The sequence below is a fragment of the Prionailurus bengalensis genome, chromosome A2, assembly GCF_016509475.1.
Source record: "Prionailurus bengalensis isolate Pbe53 chromosome A2, Fcat_Pben_1.1_paternal_pri, whole genome shotgun sequence".
Taxonomy (NCBI): Eukaryota; Metazoa; Chordata; class Mammalia; order Carnivora; family Felidae; genus Prionailurus; species Prionailurus bengalensis.
The window spans coordinates 76,601,185-76,623,584 of NC_057348.1; the positions used below are offsets into that span (position 1 = coordinate 76,601,185).

At 33.8% G+C, this 22,400-nt stretch overlaps 2 protein-coding genes across 3 annotated transcripts in view; one reads left to right on the forward strand and one right to left on the reverse strand.

The window, feature by feature from the left end:
• The window catches only part of COG5 (component of oligomeric golgi complex 5), a 316,096-nt gene that overhangs the window by 66,075 nt on the left and 227,621 nt on the right, over positions 1 to 22,400 (forward strand). The gene's annotated exons all lie outside the window — the stretch shown is intronic.
• GPR22 (G protein-coupled receptor 22) lies at positions 11,433 to 17,121 on the reverse strand. 2 transcript variants are annotated; one of them, XM_043588601.1, is made up of 3 exons: positions 16,725 to 17,121; positions 14,822 to 15,765; positions 11,433 to 13,075 (listed from the first exon to the last, which is right to left on the reverse strand). In XM_043588601.1, the coding sequence occupies exon 3, from the start codon at positions 13,048 to 13,050 to the stop codon at positions 11,749 to 11,751; it is 1,302 nt and encodes a 433-aa protein (XP_043444536.1). In that variant the 5' UTR covers positions 13,051 to 13,075; positions 14,822 to 15,765; positions 16,725 to 17,121; the 3' UTR covers positions 11,433 to 11,748. The 2 variants fall into 2 exon arrangements, with proteins under 2 accessions (XP_043444536.1, XP_043444535.1); XM_043588600.1 differs by having other exon boundaries at positions 14,725 to 15,765.

The following is a 22,400-nucleotide window of genomic DNA, read 5'->3' on the forward strand; positions in this document are numbered from 1 at the left end:
GAGGCTGTCAAAGTTCATTTCAATTGCTGTTTCCTTTCTGTAGTTTTTCCAGGTACAGTAGTCTCCCCCTCCCTTTTCTGTAGGGGGATACATTCCAAGACCCCCAGTGGATGCCCGACACCACAGATAGTACTGAACCCTATATGCACCGTGCCTTTTCCTCTACATACATACCTATGATAAAGTTTAATTTATAAATTAGGCACAGTAAGAGGTTAACAACAATAATTTGAAAAGGGAACAGTTGTAACAACATATGGTAATAAAAATCATGTGAATGTGGTCTCTCTCAAAATACTTTGTTGTCCTGTACCCAGTCTTCTTCCTGTGATGATGAGAGATGATAAAAATGCCTACGTGGTGAGGTGACCGACATGGGCATTGTGATGTGGTGTTAGGCTACTACTGGCCTTCTGGCAGTAGGGGAAAATGAGGATCATCTGCTTCTGGACTACAGTTGACTGTAGCGACTGAAAACACGGAAAGCAAAACTACAGATAAGGGGGTATTACTCTACATGTGCTCCCTTTCCTTTGCGCCCCATTGCTCTTTGTACTCTTAATTGTACTTAAATTTTGCTTGTGATATTGATGTTGACAAACTTGTCTTATCGCCACCACTTTTGTAAGTTTATACAACCTAAACCTTTTATGAAATGTTCAAATTTGGGCAGATGAGGGTTAAGTGCTATTATAATGGGCCATTTAAAAGTGCTTTAATGATTTTTTTAATGCTTCCAAGATAACAGACTTGCTTATGATAGTAATTAGGATTTTATAGTTCTTGCTGCTTGGCGATTTCATTCAGGCACTTTGTGAATCTGCTTGCTAGATCCTGTGACATATGTTACCAAGTTTTTAGAAACATTTATGTAAGTGCAGAAGTTAGTTGGATTTCATATGAATGGTATTGATAGAAGAATACTGTATTTAAAAGTAGAAGCTACCCATACCTTATTTTTTGTATTTAATAATAGTGACGAAATATTTATATGATGTCTTTTATCATGTAGCTGAAAACTCAGCTCTTGTGGCTTTTATTGTATCTGTTCTTACTGTACCTTTGAATCATGGGTAGGAAGAAGATGTTTTAATGAGGACGAGGTATTTCAGGCAAAGTAGGTTTATCTTCAGTTGATGAAAATTCAGTTCTTTAACTTATCTTTTCAGAATTTGTCAACAGCCACCTCTGTGCAAGAGTGGAGTGTTGTCATGTTGGTCTTTCCCTCAGCCCAGATGGTTATTCATGTTTATGTCTTTGCACTTAACCTTTTTTCTGCCAGTTATTTTTTTTCTAGAAATTTGATGAAAGAATATTTCAAGACAGTTCTCTGAAGGCTAATTAGTCTATCCATTTCTCTTGATTAGAGAATCTCTGAAAGTTGGGGATTGGGGGAGGAGAGGAGACCTTTTTTGGTTTTTAAGAACATCTGTCTTATTTTCATTTGGAAGTGCCACCTCTTTCTTCCAGCCAGTCTGCTTGACCCCTTAGATGTGTGCGAAGTGCTTGATATTCACTGCTTGAATTTTCTAGAATCCATCCTTAGATTAAGCCAGAATTAAATTACTGCATTATATTATTGTTTCCTATATAGTTCTTTTTACAAAATTTCCTTGTAGTTTGATGCCTTTATTGTACTATGAGGAAAATTATAATCAGCCTTATTAGACTTCTTGCGTTTTCCATAAGATCATTGTGGCCATTATTGTGCATGGAAGGACATCAATGACTGTATGAGACTTTGGTTGTCTTTTTTTTTTTAATGAGGTTTTTTTTTTTTGTTTTTTTTTTAAGTTTTATTTATTTTTGAGAGAGAGAGGGAGACACTGAGTGAGCGCGGGAGGGGCAGAGAAAAATCCCAAAGCAAGCTCTGCACTGTTAGGACAGAGTCCGATGCGGAGCTCGAACTCACAAACAGTGAAATTGTGACTTGAGCCGAAACCAAGAGTTGGAGGTTTAACCGGCTGAGACCCCCAGGCGCCCCACTTCAGTTGTCTTTAAAGTTGTAAAGGGGTGCCTGGCTGGCTGGCTCAGTTGGAGGAGCGTGTGACTCTTGATCTCAACGTGGTGGATTTGAGCCCCACGTTGGGTGTAGAGGTTACTAAAAAATAGATAACCTTAAAAAAAAGTTGTAAAAATATTGTTTAAACATTATGTACTTTCTGAGAAGATCCACGAAAGGCAATGCAATTTGGTCTCAATATTAGGAATACTTATCACTTCCACTGAACAGCAAGAGGATTTTTATTTAATTGATGCTAAGAGTCATGTAATCAATTCCTTTTCTCTCTTTATACAATCTTAGAGAAAATATAGGGACAGTTTTTGACTCATCTCTTGCAAGAATGCAGGACTAAATGATAAGCATTTTGCATTGTATGTTTCATACCAGAGCTAATTTAATTTTTTCCCATTCTTTTAATCTATATTGCTCTGATTTTATTATTTTTTCATTTAATTGTGTCTAAAATTGTATGTTTTTAAAAGTTGTCTTACAGTCTTCCTCAAATAAGGCAGGATGTAAGGTAGCATTTACCAATTTTGCTTTCCTACCTTCTTAGTAGATTTTTAGTTTTGGGTTATATACTTTTTTGAGGATCTTAATGAATTTGTAGCTCTTTGCTCCAATGAAAAAACATACATTCTTGTACCCATGAATATACCTGTGAATTTCATATATTCATTAATTTTCTAAACTGCAGTCATTGTTTATCTGGAATATATTATTTGGCAAATGTTTTTCTGTAAGGTGGCTATATCTGATCACCTGTACTGTTGTCTTTATATATTTAAATTGTATTCATAGCAGTCCATTTTCATTAACAATAACATGTTATGATTAGTTCTGTGAGTCAGTGAAAATGCTGAAAGGAAGAGTGATAACAGAAGATAATATCAATGTTGTTGGAAAGAATTCTTAGTGAAAAGGTTAATAAGAAATGTTCCTAGGGTTGAATTTCTTGCAATACCATTTGAAGTATTTATTATCAATGTCACTTAACTGTTATAAAACAGAATAGGAAATTAAAGTTGTCATAAATTATCAAACAATAGCTGAATGTTCCCTAAATTGTGTTGATGGCACAAAGGAAATTATAATAACAAAGGAAAATGTTTGACTGAAACCATCTAACTTGAGTGACATCTGTTCAAAAGATGTTCAAAAAACCAAATATAGTTTTTAGTATTTTCACTGCAATTATTTTAAAAGTAATTTAAATTTTTAATTAATTAATTAACTTATTGCCATTTTTAATTTTTTTTAATTTTTTTTTATTTTTTTAATATATGAAATTTATTGTCAAATTGGTTTCCATACAACACCCAGTGCTCATCCCAAAAGGTGCCCTCCTCAATGCCCATCACCCACCCTCCTCTCCCTCCCACCCCCCATCAACCCTCAGTTTGTTCTCAGTTTTTAAGAGTCTCTTATGCTTTGGCTGTCTCCCACTCTAACCTCTTTTTTTTTTTTTTTCCCTTCCTCTCCCCCATGGGTTCCCGTTAAGTTTCTCAGGATCCACATAAGAGGTGCAGCCATTTTTTAAAAAGTAGGCTTCATGCCCAGTATGGGGCTTGAACTCATGACCCTTAGGTCAGGGGTTTCATGCTTTATCAACTGAGCCAGCCACGTGCCCCTTAAAAGTAATTCTTAATCCTGTATGTATAGTGTTACATTTTAATAGAAGTTTTATTTTGAAATGAGAAAAATATGCAAGTATAGTATTTGCCTTTAGGTCAAAATAAGGTAACGTTATAACAGACAGTAGCTGTGTAGTTTTATACTTAACTGGGTATTTTGTATGAATGAAGTAAAAGTAAGTAGCACTTTATAGTGTCCTGTTTCATATTTGGTACCATTTTATCTTCTGAGTGGATGATTTTTAAAGGAAATGTTTTCCCTAGATAAGTTCTTTTAAGGAAGTAAAACATAAGGAAGATAGCCTTGGCTCCAACCCTGTCTTACCTCCTACAAGCAGTGTGGAGGAGAGCAGGCCACCTAACTTCTCTGAGCATGTTTTCTTATCCCTAGCAAAAGTGTCAGCAGGACTTCCCTCATTGTATTGGTGTGAGGATTTATAAGAGGAGAATCTAAAGAATTAACACAGCAGCTCATTTATTTAACACATTAAGCATTCAGTAAGTTTGGTTATGATTATGATTATTACTGAAAGGTTTCTCCGAGAAAACTGAACACTGAGGACTGGATAGTATGTGGACTTCTGGAGGGAGAATAAAAATTCAGTCCTGTTTCGGTTTTCAGTGCTATAGGTCAGCAAGCCTTGTAACAATATACCTAGTATATGCCAAAATTGTGCTAGACACTTTTCTAAGCCATTGATATTCATATTTCCATAATTAATTTGCTCCTAATATGAAAATAGTATAGGGGTGATTAACAACTAAATACAGTAAAAATGAAATGCCTGGGGAAGGGGGGACCAGTTAAGTCATCAGGTCATCAATTCTTGAAGGGCCAGCTAACTGAATGAATGTAGGATTGTGGACAGCCGTGCTCATTCACTTAAGCAACAGCATTTACTGAGTGCCAACAGTGCCCTTTCTTGACCATGCTGCACAAATAAACCCTCATCTCTCACTCCCTTACCATGCTTGACTTTCCCTTAGCACTTACCATCATCTGTAAGTTCACTGAAAGCCCAGCTCCATCGGTTCTTATCCCTACAGCTAGTACATAGTAAATGCTCAATAAATACTTCTGGAATGAGTGAGTGAATGAATGAATGAACGAATGAATCAATAAAATTTTATTTCTTAGGAAGTGAATGTCCTGCTAGATTATAATATATAGAATTCAAATATAATTTTATTATTAAATGAAGTAAGCTTAAAATTTTTTACTTCAGGAAGGCATTATGGTCTGAGTTCTGAGCTGCTTCTATATTTTCATTGATCAGTTACTTGACTATCTGTCACTTTGATACATAGTCCATCTTCAAGTGTGTAAAGTAGTCATTCTTAAGTTTTAGCACACAAATCACCTGAGAGTACCTATTAAAATTTACAGTGAGAACTGCAACCACAGATATTCTGATTCATAAAGTCTAAGGTGGAGCCCAGAAATTGGAATTTCAAACAAACACTGTAAAAGATTCTGATATAGGTGGGATACATTTTGAAAAATACTCTCCTAAACAAGATACATGGGGTCAGAAATTTAAAAATTGTTAATTTCAGTTTCACTAATATTTACTGATCAGTTAGTATGTATCAGGCACTTATTGGGGAAGTATTATTAAAGGTTACAGTAGTTTATAGACCATTATTATATCATGTATCCACATGTATCATGTGGATTAAAGACAGGTTTTTTTAAAATAATTTTTTTAATGTTTATTTTTGAGGGAAAGAGTGCACACGTGTGAGTGGGGAAGGGAGAGAGAGAGAAGGAGAGAGAGGATCCCAAGTAGGCTCTGTGCTGATAGCAGAGAGCCCGACGTGGGGCTCGAACTCACGAACCATGAGATCATGACCTGAGGCAAAGTTGGACATTGAACTGACTGAGCCACCCAGGCGTCCCAAGACAGTTTTATACTGTTAGGTAGCTACAGTTTGCTAGCATTTTGTTGCTTGTAAGAAGTGATAGTTGGAAAAAATGTAATAGCAAAAGAAAGACTCCAGAATTGGGAAAACGGTTAAAGTGTACACTATGTAAATTTGATTTGTTACATTTTAACCTGTTTTAAGATATTAACAATATTGGGGTGAAACATGTATCATTGGTTCTTCTTTACCCAATCAATATACAATATGTGCAATATACAGCATATGACAATGGGATTGTATGTAATACTATATTAATGGCTCCCGTATATATAAATCTTAGTATTTCTTACTCTTACAGTCTGTGTCTAATGTGGACAAGACTCTCATTTGTTAGCATTAACATTTTAAAAATTTTATGTTAAATTAAAAAATGTTCGTTTTGCATCTGTTACTAGTATTGTATGTCCATAGTTGTCTGAGTGGAAAGCAATTATCTGTAATCTTAACAATAAGCTTAACAAGGTTCCCTTGTCCCTTTTACTTTCCACCGTGAAAAATTGCTGGATGTGCTTTGGTAGTCTACCTTGCTTAATGCCTCTCAGAAATACATGACATACTGCTTTCATGTAAGCAGGGTGAGGAAAATGACCTCAATTCCAGCTACACTCTGCTCTCCTCCTTTATCTTACCTGATGCTTCAGGGTTTGATAGTGGTAGGAGTTGATATTGGTGGCAGTGACAGGAATGACAGCACTTTTTACCACCTGCTGGTGGAAGTACAAAGCTGTCATGCTTGAAAGCCATGGATACAGCTTATAGAGGTCTGTTTAAAAAAAAAAAGTGTGAATAGAAGGGTAGGGATACTTAGGATTATTGCCACACATTATTTTATCATGAGCAGGGGGAGAAATAATTGTGTTTTAAGTTTGCTCAGCTCTTTTTCTCCTGCAAAAAGTAAATATTCTTTAATAAGAGGTGATAGCTTTTAAATTAAGATGAACCCAGTTTTCCATTTATTTCTCCATCTTAGTACCACTCTTTTCCAAACACTTGTGAGTTGTAATGTCCTGATATTCTACTTTTTCTCATGCAATATGTTGTTATGTTACTAATCTGTCTAGTCTGTTAACTAGGGTTTCTTTTTAAAAAAAAAATTCCTTTCATTGTTCTGAATGCTTTTTTCAAAAGGTCAGTCTTCAAATTAGTTTTCTTCTGTGAACTCTAACCCACAATTGTGTATTCACATTTCACTTCTCGAAGAGCTGAGCATCTCCGAGTATTTTAGATCTTTTTCCTGCCTTGTCTAGGTTTAATTATCTCCTTCCCCCCCCCCTTTTATAATATGGTCTGAGCTCCATTTTCCCCTAACATTTATTATTAGTCATCTCATGCTCAGCTTTCTTGAGTTCACTGCTGTCCCATAGGAGGCTTATGGGAGTATGTACAAGGACACTTTCCTGAGATGTAAAGAAAATAAGTTCCAGAAGTTTTCTTTAGGTTTTTTTTTTATTTCTCCTCTTACTTAGTGAAAAGGGAAAAAAAATACATTATTTTATGTTTTTTTCTTGCTTCTTCTCTCCATTTAGAAAACGTGTCTCAAAATTTGACAGGTTACCTTTCCTTCCTTTTTCAAGATAATCTTGAAAAATGTACTTGAAATTATTATAGAAAAGGGTTTATGTATTTGATATTTATCATTGTCACATTTTAGAAATACTGCTAAATGTTTTTTTAATTAAAAAAATTATTTTTGTGCAGCCATTAACAAAGAATGAAGGAGACATGTATATAATGACTTCGATAGATATTCATAATTAGGAATAAAAGAGCAAAGGATGATTTTTGTATTTTCTACTTTATGTACCTTGGCATTGTCCCATTGTTTATAACTTTTTATAAATAAAAAGTTACTGAAGAAGAAATTATGCATTCATTGGAAAAATGAATAAACCAATATGCAAAATATAAAGTGGATATTTTAAAACATTAGTTAGAAATTTTTATTTTGAATAGTTATAACCAGAACTTTTTAAAAAAGCCTTTATTTATTTATTTATTTATTTATTTATTTATTTATTTATTTATTTGAGAGAGCACATGTACACATGTGGGTGGGGGAGGGGCAGAGGGGGAGAGAGACTCTCAAGCAGTCTCCACGCCTAGCACAGAGCCCAGTGCAGGGCTTGATCCCACAAACGTGAGATCATGACGTGAGCCAAAATCGAGTCGGGTGCTTAACTTATTGAGCCACCCAGGAGCCCCATAACTAGAACATTCTTGAATGTTACTTATTTTACTTAATTGAATTTTTTTGTCCTGCCAGAAATGTTTTTGTTTTTTTCCTCATTATCCATGTACTTTATGCATACCATAATTTAAAAGTTCTTAGATCATTGAGGAGAGTCTAGTTTCTTATGGTCCTTTTTTGGCTTTCATTTTTAATTCTTTAGTTTCTTACACCAGTTGTTTTATTAACCAGTGACATACCATACCCTATTGATTCTGTGAAATGTGAAATTGCCTGTCACATCTGCGTGCTCCTTTCTTTCCACAGCCACTGCCAGCACTTTTTGTCAGGCCTTTTGTTACCTGCCCCTGCGATGGCCGTGGCTTCCCATCTTCTGTGTCTTTTCCAGCCAACAGTTTGTTTTCTTAGCTTCCTATTTTGTGTCTTACCAATCAACCATATCTACATATTGCTGATTGATTGATTGATTGATTGATTGATTTGTAGCCCATTTATCATTGTATTATTCCCCTGCTCAGATATCTCTGCTGGCATTTAAAGCCCTCTTTCTGGCTTTTGGCTCCAGTTTAACTTATCAGATTAACTTCTCACTACTGTATGACTTTTCTTGTAAAGAGAACAATTTAGTCTTTCCAGATATGCTTCAATAGCTTTCCTCAACAGTGCTTTTATTTGTATTGTTCTTAAATCCCACACATTTCCTTTCTTGTTAAGTCTGTTAAGAACTTTACTTGTTTCTAAATAACATTTACTGCATTCTGCCTTTTTGTAGGTATTGCCAGACTTTTAACTACCTTGATTCTATATTAAACTTCCAGGGTAATAGCTTTATTTTATATGAGTATGTGTATCTGTTCTAATGCCCTCTACATTGTAAGGATCCAAGTTTAATTGAATTACAAAATTACAAAGCTTACTTAAATGTATCATCAAAATGTAATGAAACTCAACATTTTATTGACTTTGGAAAATAGTTTTCAAATTACTGTGTTGAATAAAGCCTGAAAAACACCTTTTTTTCTTATCTTTTAGGTTTTCACTTTTCAGTCTAACCTTAGGTAAATGAGGAGTTTGGTTTTTAATGCCCAGGGAACTTAGATTTTGCTATCATTTCACGGTGGGGGGTGGGGGGGGGTGGGGTGGGGAGGGCTTCAAAAATAGACCATGTACCTAAAATTTGACTTACCATGGTGAAAAGTACAGAAATACTATGAATGGCATTTTTTAAAAAACATAATAGTAAATTCTTAAATTTTCACAATAGGTTTGAACATCTTTTGGGACTAATGCTAGAATAATAACCTCCTGAAACTAGCAAGCAAAAGAGTTCCATATCTTACTGAGCTCATAGTTGGTTAGTTTTTAAAAGAATAGTTTTTATTTAGATAGTTTTGAAGAATTAACCCAGTTAACTATATATAAATTGATGCCAGTGTCTGTGATTTTTGGCATATGGGTTGAAAAATATTTTATGAAGGGTCCCATGTTGAGTCCACTGTTACCTCTATTGCTTTGGCATTTACAATTTTCATTCTAACATGAAAAATTGGCATTAATGCTTTTTTCCATAAAATTATTAGAAACACAGTGAAAAACATACACATTTTGATGAGGTCCATCATGAGAAAAATAAAAGTATTTTACCTCTTCATAGAACAAACACCTGATGAAAAAAATTGTCTAAGCTTCTCATTTTCTCATTTAAGCTAAGGTCAGTAGTTGTAAGCGTATTTACGACTTGTTTTCAAAAGCTGAACCTTTAACATAAATATTATTTTGGTTTACATACTACATACTATTTAACATTAGAAAGCTTTTAGAAGTTGTTTGGTAAGTCTGAATTTTATTTGTTGTAAATCAGTGGATGTACTTTCATATACCTGGAAGTTCATTACAGGAGGACAAAAAATGCTTGTTAATTGTCTGCTCTAGTGTCAAGTGTAGAAATAATAACAGTTTAGAAGGCAACATTATAATATTTGCCATTTATTACTTATTTTGTTAGGTTTCTTATTACAGACAACAAGAGGGCATGAAAGCAGTTTAGACAAATATATTTAAAAATATCTTTTAACCGCGTTCTTTGGCATGCTTGTAGACTTGAAGATTAAAAATATTTAAAACACAAAGGGTTTCTCTTAATATGAAAACTCTAAAAATAGTCTAATTTTTATTAAGATTATAAAATTGAAAACAATTATAATTTATGCTTGGAAGTTTAAGTATAAAATTAGTTTAAAAATTTTTAATGGCTATATTAGGAGATATTCTGTGTCAAATACGTTTACTGAATGAAAAATTTTTTAATATCTTAACAATGAAGAATTTCTCTAGGGTCCCCAAAATGTCTTACTTTCTTATGGTACATTTTGTTAAATTGAACCATTTCTTTAATTTCATAAAAGTAGAAAACAAGGCAGAAGGACACTGTACCTTTGCCGTGATTTGACATGTTAACATTATTATCAGAAAGAAATCTCTTATTAAATTTCCCATGTAACCTCATTGAATTCAAGCTATTGCATGGTGCTCACTTCCCAAGGGTTAAAGTATTCCATAAACTTCATTGGATCAATCTCAATCTCATTTAATTACATAAAAGTTATATATTATTGAATTGTTTGATGTAAAATTTTATTTAAAAATGAAGTGCTGCTTGATTTAATGGATACAGTGTTAAAAAAAATAGAATAAAAAACTGTCCAGTTAATTACTTATAAGGTAGCAACTACTATATTAGCCTATTTTTAAATAATTTATTGCTATTTTCCTGATACAGTCAGTGATGATTAGCACTCATTGACAGATTATTGGATTATAACAGTTGGAAGATATTTATTTGATATGAGATTCCCAAACCTGTTTTAGTAATTTTATATTTTCCAGCATGAATTGAAGAGGGCAGAATAAAGATTAAAGTTAAATTAAGTGGTGTAGAGTAAAAAATTGACAAGGTTTATTGTCGCTTTAATGATTTTAAGGGTGGAAATAGAACTATTGTATTTTGAAACATTTGGAAGCTACTATATATAGTATAGGAACTAGTATAGGAACGTTGTGTAAATCATATTACTCTAAAGTTGCCATGTATCTACAGTTAAAAATAGTTGGCTCTTTGAATCTTCTCTACAATGATACAAAGTTTTTTTCCCCCTTTTATTCAAATTTTAATAGTTCTGTTTACTGTTGTATGAATCCAGACCATTTGGCTTAGACTCCAGCAAAGTGAGGAAGGAAGAAAGAGGCTGGTGCTTTAGTTTTCTTCCTTCCCTTTATTGTCCCTTTATTTGTATATTATAGGCATCGTGCCCTTGATCTTAGAAAATAAGTTTCTCTATCTCAGAGTGTATGTACAGGGTTGTTTCTTGGTTGTCAGATTTTAAAATCCTGATAAATCCTACAATTTCCTGCATTCAAAAAGCAAGAAAAAGGATGAAGTTTCACATACAGTTCATTATTTTTGATTCATCAAATATTACACCAGTAGACTATAGCAGAAAACTTAATAGAGTGATACAGAAAATCCTGAATTATTTTGATTGCTTGGAGCCCATAATTTTTGTTCTTATGTTAAAGTGCTATTTCACTCGTCATTATATAAATCTATCTATAGTTTGTGGCTTAGAAACAAATACACTTTATAAAAGAAAAGAAAAGCAAAGATACCTGTGTCAGTTATGTTTTAAAGTTATACACTGTTTTAAGGCTATGTATTTATTATTTAGAAAATATGACTTACATGAATATCTTCTGATGGACATAATATTGACAAAATATACACATGATATTACTTTAACAAACTGCCATGCAACAAATACATTGTAATGAAGAAATTGAATATATATGACCTAATCTAATCTTGACATTTACATTGAAAATTTACAACATAACCAATACTTAAAATGTTTTTTTCTTATATTTGGCAGTAATTTCATTTTTTTACAATTTAAATTTAAAACTTCTGAATGTGGGCTTAGTGAAACTTAGATGTTTCCCTAGTCTGTGACAACCTGAGGTACTAAACATTTTTCTCTTATTTCACTATCTTCAAAGGTAAGTTTTTTGTTTCTCTTAGGATCTATCCAAGAATTGTGTATTACAGCATTGTTAGGCATAGGATCAGCTTCCACTATGGAAACAACTCTCTTTTTCATTTTACTTTTCAAGACCTTTTGAAATTTTTGCCTAGTGAATGCATATAATAATGGGTGAAATATAGTTGTTCCATAAGCCATGACTAGAAAACATAACCTTAATTTTACTAAAAGGTCACTTGGGCCTAAACATAAAATGGTGGTATTTAAGACAGAAATTGGTGTCCAGCAGAGAAGAAATGTAGAAATAATCAATAAAGACATCCTGAAGACTCTTTTTTGCCTTTCTCGTCGTTCGCGGTGTCGTTTCACAGCTCGCCGGAGGGCAATTATTACAGAGACCGAAGTTCTTACACCAAAGACTATGTTTCTCCCACCACTGCTTTGTGACATGTCTGTAGTCTCGTGTTGCGTGGTTAGAGAAATTGTCTTTTTCTTTCTTGTTTTCTTCTTCTGCCCCGTTGAAAATCTTGTGCCTATTCGAATGTTAAGAGCCTGAAGGATTTTGGTGTATGTGATTAACATCACTATGACAGTGAAAAAGAATATTGGGATCTGTACTAGCAGGTGATAATACATTCCCAGTTCAGTGTAGTATTCATTTGTACTGACACACAAAAGTGTCTTGTTTTCCCACGTATTTCCACTTTGAAGACTGAAAAAATTTACCTCAATAAAGGGAATCAGGAAAGAGAAAAATGAAAAAATCCAAATGGATATCATCAGCATTGCAGCTCTGCCCATTGTCAGAATCCGGTTTGCAGGTTTTACAGAGATGTCATACCTGTCCAGAGTGATAGCAAAAACGTTGATTGCTGTTGAGACACTTGCAAAAGATACGCAGGCCTCATGGAAACAGCAGATGAGAGCAGTGTTACTCTCCAGTGAAAGCAGAAGGATGACTATAGTTAGAGGGATACATCCCACACAAATGATGACATCAAGTACATGAAGATTCATTGTAATAATGTTACTGACCGAGTTGATTAAGTTGGATTTCATGCAGTAAAGGACCAACACGGTGAGGTTGCTGCCAAGTCCCAACACAATTTCTAACATAAGAAATCCGGTGAGAGACACTTGAAAGCTTAATGGATAGGAAAGTGGTTGGTACATATTGGTGTTGACGTCATCAGTGTCATCTCGCACTGTAATGTTAGATTCAGACTGCATGTTGATTTCCAGAACGGGAGAAAAACACATTCTTTTGGAGCAGTTGGTGTTTTCCCTAGAAAGTGAAATAGAATAAACTCTTTGATATTTGGCAATTTAAATGACGTATAAAACATGTGTTCCTTGTTAAAAAAAAATCTTTTTATTGTGTACTTGGTTTAACTTTAAAGTTTCTAAACTGTTAACGGCAAAGGTAGAGTTAGGAGACATCAAGGTTGCATTGTTTTGATGTAATAGGAAGTTGGCTTCTCCCTTTGAAGATGACTGTGTGGGGAATACTCCTATATTGTTCAGAATTTCTTAATATTCTAAAAAGATAGTCCTCATTTGGGTTTTTCAAGCTTATTGAGATACAGTATATTTTTGTACAATAAAGCTACCCACTATGCAAAACTAATTTTAGCCCGGTGTTTTTAGATTTCATCTTAAAATGTTGTGAGTAGGTGGGTAATAAACGCTATTTTAATATGTTCTGGCATAATTAGTGTAGGTGTAATTATTCTCGTGAGGTTTCAAATGAACAGGACGAGTGTTCATTTAAAATGATTAATGGCACAGAGCACTAGTTGTTTAAAACGATTTTGTCCATGTTCTTGGTTGAAATTCATATTCATGAGTCAACAGTGTGCTTGGGGATATTTGGGGTTATTTCCCACAGAAGCAGGCAAATGATAAATATTATATATTTCGTAGTGAAAATGCTCACCAAACTTTATAATGGACAAACTTAATGTTATACAAATTGGATGAAAAAGGACATTATGTTAAAATATAACACCACAAAACTTGGTAAAAGAGCTGTAAATCACTCCACTGAATGATTTATTTTGTGACCACACCCTCTCGTGTTGTGGAAGGAGGAATTGAAATTTAATATCTTAATAAGAAATAACCATTTTTGGAGTGGTTTAAAAGAATATATCTCTTGATTTTATTTGTTCAAACAGGATTTTTAAAGTAAAATATGAAATTTTAGGGAAAAGGGAGTATCTGAAGCCCATTTTCTGAGGAATCTTTTAAAGTCACACATCCCTGTGAAACCTTTTGTATAAATCACCCAGTGTGTATAATCTTGAGGAAAATTAGAAAAACAACTCTTTTGCTAATTCATTTAAATCTGTATTTTAATGTATAGAGGTTTAGAGTAATTTATAAAAATAATATCTGATTTTCTGGGCTAATAGGTCAGGAGTGAGTATATTCAGTTAAAATATAAAATCAACCAACTATATTTCACATTTCAAGTACAGCATTTTGACTACAAAATCATAATTGGACATAAATTATAAAGGCTATATAATAATTTTCCACATTCATGTTAACCTTTCACGTGATGTAACCTCTGACAAGTTTTAGAATACAGTTTTATTTATGCATATTATTTTAGGGGTGATGTTTCAGAATCACGAATGATAACATTATTAATTAGTCTTGAACTTGGTATGAAGTATTACTTAGAGGCATATACTCCAGTAAGTGAAAGTCTTAGCTAGCACTGAAATCCTATAAAAATGGAGACTTCTAAGTGTGCCAAATTTTTGGAACTGACAGATGAAACATCTTTGTCACCTCAGTGACATTTAGAATTAAATAAAGCAGACATGCCAAGTTAGACGGTAATTAGCTATGGTGCATCTCCTCTAGAGCGAGGTTGTTGTCTTTGGTAAACGGTAAACAGCGTGGTGCATGCATCTTCTGACCTACCTGTTTGCTGTGGCCGTATGGGCCCTTTGGCTCACCACGGCAGGTTTTCACAAAGTGATACATGATGTCATTGACAGATTTTGACATGAATTTTTACCTGACAACAGTGAAGTAGCTGTGTTTTATTTCATGTCTTGTAGAAATTCTTTCATTTTCTCTCCAATACTTCAAACTGCATGAATTGTGACATTTAGTTGGCTGATGGATTTCTAAAGACCAGTACAAACATTTGTATTTGTTTTGCCTTAGAAAGTCACGACCAAGAGAAACTTCCTCAAATGGTAGGAATTATATTTCCCTTTGAGGGAATATGTGATAGTGTCTCTTTATTTTCCGGAATATGTGAAAACAAAAAAGGAAACATACGGTTTCTAGCTTCTAAAATGTATTTAGACATCCTTTTGTTATAAATGTGAATCTGTTTCTATAGCAGTCCTCATTATTTTGAAATGATTTCTTGATCACATAACTTGCTTTATATTCTAAATCCAGTCCATGTTCTTTTGATAAAAACCATCTGCTATTTAATTTGATTTGCTTTCATTAGAAGAGGATACATAATCATAAAACTTAGATGGGAAAATCCTTTAGTAGTAATATCAGCTGCTGTGAATATCTGAATATTTAGTGCAGAAAAGACTTGGATAAAGCTTCATTTAGCTTGCTGCTAATGTGTGGCATTCTCTTTTTGGCAATCCGTGTCTCATTGTTTCTTCAGGAATCAGCTCCACAATCCTGGTATGTTAAAGTATAAACTCCCCCTTTAAAAAAGCTCACCATTTTGTTTTTAGGCTTTTGCAGTCAAATTGTTTTTCTTTTTATGTCTATTTTATAGAGCTTCTTCTTAGGATGATTACTGTCGATGTCTTGTATCCCGGCAGTAATGTGGACCTGTCTTTTCTGGTTTTAACTCCTTACTGTCTTAAATGCATATGTTAGAAGAATATCCTGCAGTTTATGGTTCAGTCGGCTAGGGAGGTGCTTGATCAGATGCATTCTTCATATTGTCACTTGTAAATACTGAATTAGCTGCCGGGGGCCCTTGTGAAAAAGAAAAAGAAAGTGGTTAAGAAATAGGGTTCCTGATAATTTCCAATTAACTCAAAGTTACTTTAGTTTTGTTTACTTTAGCACTGTACCCAGTATTTGTTATCAAAGTAAGCAAACTGCATTATTAGAGCCACAACTCATAAATAAATTTAAGGGTTTCTTTAAACGAAATTTTTTCATTTCCTAACAGAGATTGCAAATACTACGTTATTTGATAACAGAGGTAACATTATAAATACAACCATGAAAGAAAAGCTGCATTTTTAAAACTAATTTCTGCCCTCATTTTAGAAGCTAACCTGTGTTTTAGGAGATTATGAGCAATTAGCATACACTAAACATACTGTCATTCTCTCATGTCTTTACAATAAATTCAACACTATTTCCTACTGGAAAACATTATAGCTTGTTTAATTATTAGCACCTGGTTTGAATTTTAACTGATTAAAACAGATTCCATGATAAGATAGTAGACATTTCCACTGATGAATTGTCCATGTAGTTGTAATGTAAAAGGTAATGCAAAATGTAACTGCAAATCAAATAATTTTCAATGAACATGTTCAATAATCTTAACCTAAAACTGAACAATAAGTAATAGCTAAGTAGTAAACCTGGTTCTTTTAAGAAATAGAAGCATTTTTGAACACTTGGCAAAAACTGTACTGATGACATTAAGAATATTTTAGTAGGTCTGAAGTGACTTAAAAGCTGATGTCTTCATAGTGAATCAACAAAGAATATTTTTGGTATTTAACATTGCGTCCTAAAAAAATTACATTTAAAATGTTGTGTCCTAAAAGAAAAAGATCTAGAAAAGACATGTTTAGCAATAAATAGAATTAAGCAAATAAACTCTTAAAATTTAGGTTGACAATTTTCAAAGTAATTTTACCCCACTATGCCAGTTCAAAAGCAGCCGTATACTGTAATAAGGGAACACATCTTACCTCCGCTAAAGGTTTGATAAATTCCTGATGGAGTTGAAGCGTTTCCAGTTTTGATTGATTCATTTTGTTCACTTGTTAGCAGAGGACTTGGGGAAGAGGGTCATAAACATCTCTTCAGAAAAGACCTTAATGAAAATATGTGTCTGTACTGTGCCATTGTCTCAGCAGTCCTGCTAATGTATGGAACGTGGAGTGCTGCCTAGAGGCTGCTGCAGTCTCTCACTCTTCCTACTGTGGAATCAATAAGCATCTGAAAAACGTAATGAAGTAATTGAACATACTGAAGGCTTCTTGTCTCCAGAGACAACATTTGGATTCAGTCTTTTAAAAAGGAATGGCACTGCTTTTCAGAGGAAAGCCTGTTCGGGGCAGCTTTTGCAGAGTGACAGCCTACCTTGTCGCCTCTCTCCACTGCAGAGAGATGCAGTGCATTCACTAATTTTGATTGGTCAGTTGTATTGGGCTTAAACTGTGCTTCATATGGATAGCAGGGATTTCTCCCCCCCCCCCCCATTTTATATAAGGATGCTTTTTTAAAAGGCTATATTTATAAGTGGTTGTATGCTGATCTTAAATAGACTATGAGTAAATTAGTCTTTTAAAAATGTGTATTCTATTCTGGTTTGTTGTTCACTTATGCCAAACATTAAAAAAAATGCAGGGAGGTGGAGGGGGGAGAAAAAGTGGTTTTAGGGTATATTCTTTTTGAAACCTAAATGATTGCTCTGGAGAATATTTGAGTCGTATATATGTTTTTGGTTGAGATTCTTTGTTCTACAAATAGAAAGCCACTGCATCTTTACTGTGAACCACATTGAATTTCAACTAGTTTGTTTGTATTCAAGTCCATCTTCTCTGTATTTCGAATTGTTGTGAACATCTCAAGGTGTTAAATAAACATTGTTACGACTGCAGTATTCATTCAGGTATTCATTCATTCATTCATTCATTCATTCAAAATATTAACGAGATTAGTCCAAGGTGGTTCTACTTTAAATTATTTTTTAAAAATTCTATTGATATTACCATAGTCTCATTGTATAAAGACTTAGTGACGTGAGGTTCTTTTCAGATTACTACTCAGTCTTTACCATCGGTAACCCTTTTATTTAGTAGATACATAATAATCATTCGCTGCAATATTTTAGTTCAACTGGCTATTTCTGTTTTTAACCTGGGCACTTTTAATGGATTGCTATTCCTTAAATATTACATGTAGCCATATGCTAGTGTTACTGGGTAAACATTTCAGTAAAGGAAAAAGGAAGTTAGTTTGTCTTCCTAACTTGTCTTCCTTGTCTTATGTCTTCATAAGTTGAAAAACTAAATTATTTTAAAATGGATATGTTGTCAAAAGAATAAAAACATTGGTGTAAGTAATTAACTTAAAATATTACTTTAAAATTAGATTTCTCTTATTTTTGGTTACCTATTCTCAATATTGAGAAAAATGTTTGGTTTTTTTTTTAGATTTGAATATATAAAGTGAGTGGATTCTATATCTGTTGACAAAATAGAAGAGCTTGCAAATGACTGAATTATTAGAATATTGATAATCACTTATTTCCATTATTTTAGGAATATTAGTTATGTTCACTTTTTAAAACGTATGCCAAATTTCTAATTTGTAACTGGAATTATTCCCTTATTTAAAAAGCATTATACATTTTTGTAATCTTCTTGTACTGTTTAATTTTCACAGGAGGCTGGCTGAGTGGTATATGAATTATAATTGTATTTGTATAGAAGTTGAGAGTGGAAAATTTTGTTGTGAATTCCTAAAATTTTATGCACAATTTGGGGAGACAAGGCTTTGGTAATGCGAAGTATTAAAATGTTGTGCTACTTAACTTTTCATGCATTTTAAAAGTTGCCAAAAACGATGTCACTGGAATGCCAGCCATGTTCAAAGATAGCATGCACATGTGTGCACACGCGCGTGCACACACACACACAATACTACTTCAAGCGTCAAATATCACAGCTTCAAACTAGCATCAGAGAAAAGATATTAGCATCAATTGAAACTTGCGGTGGGGCAAAGAAATCATTAACGTAGTGAAATACACAGAGTGCTTTTCTGCCAAAGAGTTCAAGTGTGCTCGTGTTTATCATCAAGATATCCCTATGGAGTAGAGGAAACCAAGGCACAAAGAAGTTTAATGACTTGAAAAAGTCTAGGTAAGGTAGTAGCAGTGCCAGTGTTAGAACTCTGCTACCTCTGTCCCCCCCCCCCCCCCCCCCCCCAAATAGTTGGCCCTCTCTCTGGAAAATTCTGAAGATACTTGGGACTTAGAATTGGATGATCTGGGTTCAGTCATTGCTTATTAGCTGTATGACTTTTGGCAAGTCAAGCATTCTTTGGGACACAATATAGCTTTGATTCTTTCTGTTGAAGTTTATATCTGTGTTTTGTGTAATTCTCTGTAATATAGTATTTCCATGTTATACTCAAACTATTTTGTAGAAAAAATTCTGGTATCTCTGTAAGAAATAATGGCAGCAAAAAAGCTCAGATTTGGACATTGCTCTTTATTCCCTGTGCAAGTGACTTGTGAATAAGGATACACAAGATATCACAACAATTACTTTTATTGCACACAATGCTTAGTATAGTTTTTCTTTTAAAAACCACAAATTGGTGATTACAAGGTTCTCTGATTTGTTAGCTGGATAATCTTCACTTCCTTTTTTTTTTTTTTTTTTTAATTTTTTTTTCAACGTTTTTATTTATTTTTGGGACAGAGAGAGACTGAGCATGAACGGGGGAGGGGCAGAGAGAGAGGGAGACACAGAATCGGAAACAGGCTCCAGGCTCTGAGCCATCAGCCCAGAGCCCGACGCGGGGCTCGAAATCACGGACCGCGAGATCGTGACCTGGCTGAAGTCGGACGCTTAACCGACTGCGCCACCCAAGCGCCCCCTTTGTTTTGTTTTTAACAAAGATGAAAATATCTAAACCATTGGATTCAGAATTAGATTATGTTATTTTCATGAAAAAATTAGTGTCAAATTACATGTCAGAATTTATAAAGATTCTTATTTACATAGTAACAAATTTTTATACTTGTACATTTTATACTTGTACATTTTGTATTTATATTGGATACTAATTTTGAAAAATTGGTGATTTAAAACCAGATTTTATATTATAAAATAATTTCATAGATTAATTATTAGCTAATTAATAACCTGGAAAAACAGTTTTACCTTGCAAATGATAACTAAGCAATATATATGCATCAAACCCCCAAATGTCTCCATTAAAATTCTTTCCCCAAGTTGTTTTTGTTTTTTGTTATAAGTATTTTGATTGCCTAGGAATTTTAATTCCTAAAATTTTCGATATGGGAATCTTTGATTTTTAATTGTATACATTTGTTCCCTTAAGTTTGAACAACTGTGAATGTGAGAGAGTAGTTTGTTATCCACATTTACACTGCACTATTCATGTCCGCTCACTCTTACCCAGCTTGTGTCCGGTTCTCATGCTACATTTTCGATGATTCTGAGTTTGTAAGTAAAAAAAAAATAAATAAATAAAAATAAAAAAATAAATAAAATAACTGGGTGAAATATTGAAATTAACCACAACTGAAAAGCGCTTTGAAACTTGTTTGCAAAGTGTATATACAAAAGCAGTATCTAATGGCTGGAAAATCACATTTTAAATTGTATTGCTTCAAGAGTATTTTTTCAATGAATACTTAACAGAGCTCTCAGCTCGCTCTGAAACTAAAGCCCAATGAAGAAAGGATTAATTATTTCAGTTTAAAGCCAATTCAGAAATTTCATTTGGCTCCTCAACTTTAAATTTCTTTCACAACAAATGTTTTACCAGAAAAATAGAAATGGACCATCTGCTGAAACCTCCATCAAGTGGGGAGTAGCCAAGGTAGTAGAGAGTCAAAAACATTGGTGATTCATTATTGGTATGAGAATAATTGAAAACTGATGGTAATGATTAGATGAAGTACATGCATCAGAATTGTATACTCTAACAGAAAAACTCCATGAAATGTTCTTCCCCAACCTTCCCTACTTCACCTAAATTGGACATTTAAACTTTTTCATTTTTATTTTTTACACTATGTATTTTGTAAGTCAACTGTCAGCATCATATATATTATCAAAATAAATACATGGTTTTAGTTTCCATTTTATCATCCAAACCTAGATTTTGGATCCTGTGACTATTAACTACCCTTCTTAAAAAATATTTTAATGGACTTAATTTTCTTATTTTTTTGAGAGAGCATACGTGCACACGTGGACAAGAGGGGGAAGGTCACAGGGAGAGGGAGAGAGAGAGAGAATCCCAACTAGGCTCCACACTCAGTGCGGAGCCTGATGCAGGGCTCCATCCCACGACCCTGGGATCATGACCTGAGCTGAAATCAAAAGTCGGATGCTCAACCAACTGAGCCACCCAGGTGCCCCTATTACTACTTTTTGATCTCTGTTTGTTGTCCTAATGTTGGCTTGTTGTTTTGGGGGCCTGGTCCAAGTTATTACCACTCCTGCCCTCAGTTTTTTGACTTTCTGTTTTCACTGCCTTATATTCCGCTTTACATTCTTAAATGTTATGGATAATTTTTGTTGATGTTTTTCTCTTATATTTACATCAAAGAATTATACAGTCATGTTTGTGCTTTTTTTTCCTCATTGGCTTCTCTTCTGTTGTTTCATTTTCTTTGTATAATTCTCCTTTGTAGTTGGTTATGCAGTATATTCATTTCTGTGTCCTGAAACCAAGTCAGGTGATGAACTAGATTATATATTTAACAAAGTTATGGCAAGTCCCCTTGTCTGTGCTGTTAATTAGTCCTGTGATCTAGTGGGAGATGTGGAATGATCATCTATGAACTGGTGGTCTGTTCTTGAATTGGTTAGACACATAATGGTTTTGTTTATGCGTAAAGCCAGAGAATGGTAGAGTTCCACTATAGATTCAGTAATTTCAATGGTACTGCTTGGGGTATCCATTTGGGAAAATGAATGCATTTTCAGAGTTTACTAATAATAGGTAAAGGCTATGCTCACTGGTGACTTTGTGCTATTAAAATAAAGCAATATATCTTCAGTTACTCCTACTTGTAGTTCTCATTTAGGGATATACTATCTATAAAAAGTTCTGTGGTTTTGATTGAAACTTCAGAGGATATATGGGTCAATCTGGGGGAGAATTGACATCTTAATAATGTTGAGTCTTCCAATTTATGGATATGGTGTCTGTTTTTAGATTCATCTTTGATTTAATTTATCAGTGTTTTATCGTATTTAGTTTATAGATCTTACACATATTTTCTTAGATTTGTCACTAATTATTTCACTTTCTTAGTGCTATTGAAGTAGCACCTAACTTTTTGAAACAAAATTCCAATTTTTAAATTTGGTATATAGAAATAGGATTTTTTTTTGACATTGAATGTGTATCCTGCAACTTTACTAAACTTCTGTTGGGGACTTTTTTAATGAAGTTGATGGTGTTTTCTGTGCAGGCAATTAATATCATCTACAAATAGAGACAATTTACTTATTTTTGAACCATGTATGACTTTTACTTCTTGCCTTACTGCTTAGAACTTCTGGTGTTAGATTTGATATGAATGTGTTGGGAAAGGCACTCTGCCAAGGACTTTGGCATTGCTGAAGGTCCTAGGATATGCTGGGCAT